This window comes from Helianthus annuus, chromosome 3 (genome assembly GCF_002127325.2).
Source record: "Helianthus annuus cultivar XRQ/B chromosome 3, HanXRQr2.0-SUNRISE, whole genome shotgun sequence".
Lineage (NCBI taxonomy): Eukaryota > Viridiplantae > Streptophyta > Magnoliopsida > Asterales > Asteraceae > Helianthus > Helianthus annuus.
In genome coordinates, this window is record NC_035435.2 from 129,651,685 (window position 1) to 129,659,584 (window position 7,900).

Below are 7,900 nucleotides of genomic sequence, written 5' to 3' on the forward strand. Positions count from 1 at the left end.
AATCGGTAAATGTTTTTATGACGAAGATTGATTGATGCCAAATAACAAAAACAATTTTGCAACTCCTCTTATTCATGAAGTTCATCAAACAAACAACTTTATGATATTCCCTGAATATTTTATTTTTTTAATGAATAATCAACATGAATAATATCTATTAAATACCATAAATTAAAAAGAACGATTCCAAATAAAAGTTTAGATAATTTTGAACAATGAAAATAAGAGGACGAATTATAATTAGAAAACTAAGTGTGAATTTGGTTATTTAAATAGATATTCCTCATTAACTAAAGATAATCATCATCTTAATTTTAATTTGAAAATAAGATTTGGAAAACGGGAATTAGTTGTAATTATGAATAAAAAAATATATTCTATGGGGAATTTAATTTTAAATTAGATAGAGATAAATGAGTAAAAAAATACATCTTTGGCGGGAAAACTCAATGAAGATCACCTCATTGAATGCCATGTGTCCTCCATTTGATTTACTTTATTATATGTATAGATATATATATATATATATATATATATATATATTTATAACCAAAAACTACTAAACATACAACATAATTATTAAAATAAACATACAAAATAATTATCAAAATAAAAACCTATCATTCTTCGTCGTCCGAACTATTGTCGTACGCTAACTGCCTAAGTGCGGCCGTGACCTTTTGCCACGTACTAAATCCTAATTGCCCGGTTACATCGGGTTTTTGTTGGAAATAAACATATTTCTCCTCAAGATCTCTAGATATCCTTAAAAATAAGTATCTACTCATACGAAAACGACGCCTAAACATTTTTTCATCATACTTAGGTTCTGTTGAGAAGTAATCGCTTACCAACAAATCGTTAGCGGTGTGCCGTTCACGAGCGATGTACCTTCTCCTCCGTTTAGGTTGTTGAGTCTCTTTCTCATCGTCTTCGTCTTCCACGATAGCTTTCACCACCGCCGCAATCGTTTGTAGAAATATTTCCGCACCATCGTCAGATGATGATGACGATTCACTATAACTTGAAGAACTCATGGCAATATTGTGTTTTATGTGTTTGATATTGTGTGAGAAAGATGTTAAATGTGGTAAGTATTTATAAAGGAAAAAATAAAAAAAATTTAAATATAGACCCCAACGGCTAGTTTGAAAGGGCCATTCACAACCCGCCATGTCAGCTTGCTCCCCCACCTCACGCCCGGCTTGAAACCCAAGCCCCAAGGGCCACGCCCCAACCCAAACCCACCCGGGATGGTGGCATGGACGTTTTCCCCCAACCCTAGCCCCATACCCATGGTCCCCATGGCCTAAAAGGGTCATGATTTGTAGGGAGAAAAATGAGTGCTTATGTAGTTATGTGGCACCACTTGGTAGTACATTTTTGTCAATAAAACTCCAATGGACCCCATAACACATATAGTATTATAATTTTGGTGCTTCGCAAACACCGCAATTTACTATTTACATGACTATTTCGTATCAAAATTCTAGGCGAGTACTGGGTTTTTATTTTTTTTTTTATTTTTTTACAATTTTGTTATTAATCTAACCAATAGTTGGTTTTTGTTTTTATATTTTAATAACTGACTGTTTTGGTAAATGTTTGGTTAATTTGATTATTAAAATTGTCTTTCTTTTTACGACTTTGTTATTAATCCATTTACTTATTTTTCTCTTACTATCTCAATCTGAATCTGATATCTTCTTCTACTATCATGACCCTCTCAAGTTTATCCTATGATTTAGTTTGCCGGCGGTTAAAATTTATGTCGCAGCCGATCAAAATATTGTGTCTGTGTTTGAAATCTCTATTTAGCAGCCGATCGAAGTCTCTATGTAGTTGTTTGATGTCCATGAACGTCTCCCCTATTTTCCGGTGAAATTTTCTAGTCTCCTTCAAACCTTAAAGGATCTGTAGGACCCACCCCATTGTTTGCACCGAGGCAAACCCTCGCCCTTCTGCACGGGCTCCTCTTCTTCAGACATCAACGGACGCTGATCTCCAAAGCAAAGGGCAGCGAGTCAGCGACAACAAGGCTCCAGCGTGGCACGAGCTGCAGGAGTAAAGGCGCGTCGGAGACAGTCTTAGTAATTTATGTAGTTAGATTATGCGTTATGAGTCGTGAAAAAGACAACACGTAAAAAGATGAGAACGTGAAACAGCTCCCTATATCGTTATAGGTGTGTGTTGCTCATCACCTCATGAGTTCCCTAAAATGCTACACATCTAGTCACCCTTTCGTTTTTTAAATTTTAACCTAGTACATTCCATCTCACCTTTTCATTTTTAACTTTGAACCTAACACACTCCACATAACCCTTTCATCTTTTTTACTTTTTTTTATTCCATTATTGAATATAAGAATTATTTTGTTTATCGTCAAATAACTTGTCTTAGCATTATTGAATATGAGAATGATTTTGTTTATCGTCAAATAACTTGTCCTGGTATTTTAAAAAGGAAATTAAATACACAGTCTTGTTTTCTTGTTTTTTTTCTTTCTAAACGTTCTAATATAAAATTTGATGAAAACATGTTTAGTGAATATGTGTATGAAAACAACTAATGGTGCATTTTTAGGGATTTAATTGAGTAACATGGAAAGCGAGTAAAGCTTAGGGGGATGGGGCGCCACGTGATGGCACCTTCATCACGCGTGGATCCATCACGCACACCGCCGCCGGTGATTTTGACAACGCGTGGAACATATAACGCGTCATCTTTTTCACGCGTTAAATTTTGAAAAATTGGAACGTTGTTGCTTGTTGACCGTTGTAAGTTACCGTTTGGAATTAAAAAAAAACTTAAACAGTATATATATATATATATATATATATATATATATATATATATCACACTTTCTTTCCATTTCACCCACACAAAAAATACATATCACACATTCTACATATTTCATAGATGGATTTTCCTACGGATTCGACGTTTCCGCTGGACAGCGATAGCGATAGCCAAATGTCTTCCGACAATGAGACGCTTGAATTTTTCGAGACAGTGTATAACGCACTTGAAGCAAGTTCGAGCCGCCCAAAGAAGAAAATGGTGGATCGTGATCGTATCCATACCAACGGAGTGTTAATGAACGATTATTTTATGGAGAATCCGGTCTACAATGCCGAAACGTTTAGATATCGGTTTCATTTACCAAAAGATTTATTTTTAAAGATTGTTGGAGACATCGAAGCAAAAATGCACATCCGCCATTCGACTACTAGCGACAGGTAACCCTCCTGATCAGTTTGATTGATGAATACTTAGCTATGTCGGACAGAATTTCATGTGAATGTTTGCAATTTTTTTTGTAACGCGATCATTAAATTGTATGGTAAAGAGTTTTTACGTAAACCGATGAGACACGACATCTCACGTATTTACGCCGCACATGAGGCTAGATAGCATTTTCCAGGGATGCTCGGTAGCATCGATTGTACACATATCGAATGGAGAAATTGTCCAAGAAAGTTGCGAGGGGTGTATGTTAGGGGTGACGTCAAAATACCAACCATCATACTTGAAGCGGTGACGTCGAATGATTTATGGGTTTGGCATTCATATTTTGGTGTTCCAGGTTCAAACAACGACATCAATGTTTTGCACACGTCGTTGTTGTTTCAAACCGTAACGGATGGTACCGCACTCTTCTGTCCATTCTATGTTAACATAAGATATTACAGACGAGGCTTTATTCTTGTGGATGGTATCTACCTATCATGGTCTGTTTTTTGTGAAAGCTTCTTCATTTCCTGTCGAGGTTAAAGAAAAGGCGTTCAAAAGGTTGCAAGAATCGGCAATGGGGCATACTAAACCGACCGGTTCGTGCGATGAATAAGAAAACAATACATAGCATAGTATATGTATGTATCATATTGCACAATATGTTAATCAAAGAAGACGGACGTGCAATATCTCTAGATTGGGTGCCAGATCCTCCTACACAAATTCCCGTTCCCGAAAATGTCCAACAAGACTTGCGTGATGAAGAAATTCACTTTCGGTTGGGATACGATTTAATTGAACTTGTAGGTTCTTTAGGTTTGGAATTTCGTGATTCGGACGAGGAGTAGGTTTTCTTTATGTATGTTTTTATTTTTATTGTTGTCTAAAATATTTATAGAAATATTGTTTTTAATTTAAATGAAATTTATAATTTATAACTTTATTGTTTTATTGTTAATTTATAATTTAAAAACAAAAAAATAGGCTGTGAGTGATGGAATTTCATCACAAGTGATGAGCATTTCCACTAAAATTTATCACTAGTGATGGAATAATGCTTGATGACATGATGAAATTTGATTGGAAGTTGTGAGTGATGAGTGATTTACGCTCCTATTCCTTTAGTACGCATGGTTCTTTTTTTTTTGAACTACCAACAAACTCAATCCCGAGCACTCTCGGGGCACCCACTGGACAAACGGAGTACTCCGAGAGTAACCCGAATCCACCACCAATTCCGGGGAAAAACCCAGTAACCCACCTGCCCGTAGGCACGACGGTGAAATTACCGGTAAATCCCGTTTGACTTAAGGATGCAACCCAGGTTTCCCTGGGTCTCCTATCATTGTCCACCAGTGCCTCACTCTACACCAAGTGGGAGTCGAACCTGTATCTCTCAAAAGAAATGCAAGCCCTCCACCACTCGATCTAGAGATCATTAGCTAGTACACATGGTTCTATGGTTGTGTCAAACAGAAAAGAAATATATCACAAATGAATGATTCAGAAATCGACGCATAGGCTTCACCAAATAGTCAACTTCAACAGAAAATACGGGCGGTCAAAACAACAACCACACCGACAACGACCCATTACTGGAACCGGTAACAATGTAACATACAACCATATATAACCAAAGAGACCTTAACATCACCTTTTTTCCGATTATAATTCCTAAATACTTTCAACCTTGTAGACCAAATAAATCATCTGTAATCAAAAGTAACCGAAATGAAAACCTCATGTGTCATATTTCCATTTACATGAAATCATGAATCACAAGTGTATAACAATTAATTACAAGTTTACAACCGCAAGTCACCATAACCTATGGAACATGTAAACCAGCAAAAGTTTTGTCAATTTGATATCTATGTATCAAATAGTCATAAATTCACCGACGACAAGCCGGCAGAGGATCACTAGAAATCAATTGAACCTCTGTTTTGAAAAGAAGAATAGAATAAGAGTCCACAGAAAAGTATACAAATCCTCCCGGTGAGTGCGTTACAAACGATCCGAAACTCTTTCCGGCTACACAGTGCCATGCCAGTCCGTAACACCGATCAAACTCCTATAAAATTTCAAATTCATTTCTACATATCCAATTAACACCAAGTTTTCACTTCGTACATGCATAAACACACACACATATATATAGAGGCGAGTTAACGTACAATACTGCTTAACGTACATCACTTACGACAGATAATTACGCACGTTCATTTGAAAATCATGCACCTTATAAACTAAAAAACTCAAATCACGCATGTTGGAAAACATTAATCACGCATGATGAAAACATTAATCACACACATTATACACATAATCACGCACGTTGTCGTACGTGATGTACGTTAAGCCGTGTTGTATTTTACACTTTTCTTATATTTATATATATGAACATGAGATCATGTACAAATGAAATTAACTTACTAAACGTACTAATAACTAATTATTGTTGTACAATGAACTGAAATAATTAATCTATACAGAACAACTAGAATAATAATAATTACTCTAGTTTAAAACCTGTAAAACAATAATAATTACTTTTGTTATATGTATGCCTAGCTTGTCCATAAAACCGATCAAACTCCTGTAATATTTCAAATTCAATTTTATTTTACACATCGAGTTAACACTAAGTTTTGTATTCGTAGATGCATAAACAAACACACACACATATGTTATATAATCATGTTCAAATAAAATTTACCTGCTAAACGTATAGATAACTATTTAGTATTACCTTTTTGATGGAGCGAGCTAGAAGAGTAAGATTAGGGCGGCGAGAAGCGGATGAGTCGAGGAACGATCGGGTGAGACGCAGAGCACGCTCTTGCAATGCGAACGGCATATCGGCTGATCGCAACCGTATGTTGAGGTTGACAGCGATCGCAGCTAGCTTGAGATGTTCCGGTGGAGAATTGTGGTCCGGTGGGGAGTGGTATTTGATCACCTGCTTCTCCATCGATTCAACGGTGAGAGAAACAGAGTTGAATTGAAATTCGGTCAAATGGGCAGAGAGTTTGAACACAAGACGGACAGTCTGAACTAACTCTGAAATTGTATGAGAGAAAGAGGAGTTGTTGGAACGATGCTTTGACCGGCAGTACGATAGTGATAGGATTCTAATTGTCCTAATAATAATTTTGGAAAATGTATTACTATACGGGTTGTGCACTAATTAAATATATGGAATGAGATGTTGTAAATACATGTTAAGAAGATGACAGAAAAGCTATTTAGTGATGAAAAGAAAGAATATTAATTATGCAAGTGGTTTTAATGTGTCCACAAAATCTTTATAATGAATAGATAAGTTTGACCAATATCTTGCAATTAAATTATAAAAATAACAATATGTGATTAACATAAAGTTATATAAAATGTTTAGTTGTGTATGCCATTTGTATCATTTTCATCATAAGCATATATTATACAAGATATTTTATGGTGTAAGGATCAAGTACAAATTGATTTTAACATACAAAATGATCTTAAAATGAGAAGTGAAGTAAATTTTATTTATTTATTTATTTAAGTATGATGTTTAATTGTCAAATGTAAAAAAAAAAAAAAAAATTGTGTATTTACTCTCGTAGAGTAATTACGTATTACTCTACTAGTGTAAACACAATTTTTTTTAGATTATTAGACTAAAATACGTGCTTGATACGATGAAAAAAAAATCAAAAAAACAATATTTTATTTACTTTTCATGTTGACCTCAATTTGTATATTAAGACTCATTTATACCGAAAGCTAACAATGTAAAATCAAGATAGACATTACATTTATAAATTTCTAAACACTTTTTTATACACGAAATTTGTAGTTTTGTTTGTAATTTTAACCATATTCAGCAAGTACCAACAGCTTAAAGTCATCTCTACTTTTTACTCTGGATAATGCCACATATTATTGGTCATGCGTAATAACTGATTTTTTAGAAACCAACCAACCTTACATAGCAGCTGTTCCTTAAAGAAATATTAAACTTTTAAATTAATAAATATGAAATAGCTAAAATATTATTATTATTATGCATTATAATATTAATATAAATATATATTATTAGTGAATTAAATGAGAAAATGTCATGTGGTATTAATATGACTCTTTTCTTAGAATTAGAATTCATGTTAAATTTAAAAAGCTTATAGATCAAATTAACTTGTATTTAAAAAGCTCAATTACATCAGGAATTGTCAGGTGACATTTTATGGAATGTTCGTCGAAGCCGCTTGGTGCCCCGCCCTCCCTTGTATATGTATATATATTCTTAATTAATATTAATTCAATGGGTAAATTAATTCAATGTTATATATATTCTTTTAAAATGAAAAAATTATTATTATTTTGATAGTTTTATTATCGTTATAATTTATTATTTTTCTTTTCTTAATTATTATTTTTTCAATTAAAACATCTCTATTGTCCTTAAAGAAATGGTAAACTTTTAAATTACTAAATATGAAATAGCTAAACAAACCTTATAACATATTTATTGTTATTACTATGCATCATAATATTTATGCATATGAAATATATAAATTTATATTATTAGTGAATTAAATGAGAAAATACCATGTGGCTTTAATAGGACTTTTGAATGAGAAAATGCCATATGACATTAATATGACTCTTTTATTAGAATTAG

General features: G+C 33.7%; 1 protein-coding gene across 2 annotated transcripts; it reads right to left on the reverse strand.

Annotated features, from left to right (window-relative positions):
• Positions 1–4,957: 4,957 nt before the first annotated feature.
• LOC110871729 (dynein light chain, cytoplasmic) lies at positions 4,958–6,390 on the reverse strand. 2 transcript variants are annotated; one of them, XM_022120452.2, is made up of 2 exons: positions 5,987–6,377; positions 4,958–5,308 (listed from the first exon to the last, which is right to left on the reverse strand). In XM_022120452.2, the coding sequence occupies exons 1-2, from the start codon at positions 6,206–6,208 to the stop codon at positions 5,129–5,131; spliced, it is 402 nt and encodes a 133-aa protein (XP_021976144.1). In that variant the 5' UTR covers positions 6,209–6,377; the 3' UTR covers positions 4,958–5,128. The 2 variants fall into 2 exon arrangements, with proteins under 2 accessions (XP_021976144.1, XP_021976145.1); XM_022120453.2 differs by lacking the exon at positions 4,958–5,308 and adding an exon at positions 5,735–5,833 and having other exon boundaries at positions 5,987–6,390.
• Between the last annotated feature and the right edge of the window lie 1,510 nt (positions 6,391–7,900).

Bases quoted from the DNA above. Each gene is read 5' to 3' on its own strand.
- LOC110871729 (XM_022120452.2), bottom strand. From the start codon at position 6,208: ATGGAGAAGCAGGTGATCAAATACCACTCCCCACCGGACCACAATTCT. The intron at 5,309-5,986 runs GTAATACTAAAT...GAAATTTTATAG, and splicing joins TAGCTCGCTCCATCAAAAAG to GAGTTTGATCGGTGTTACGG.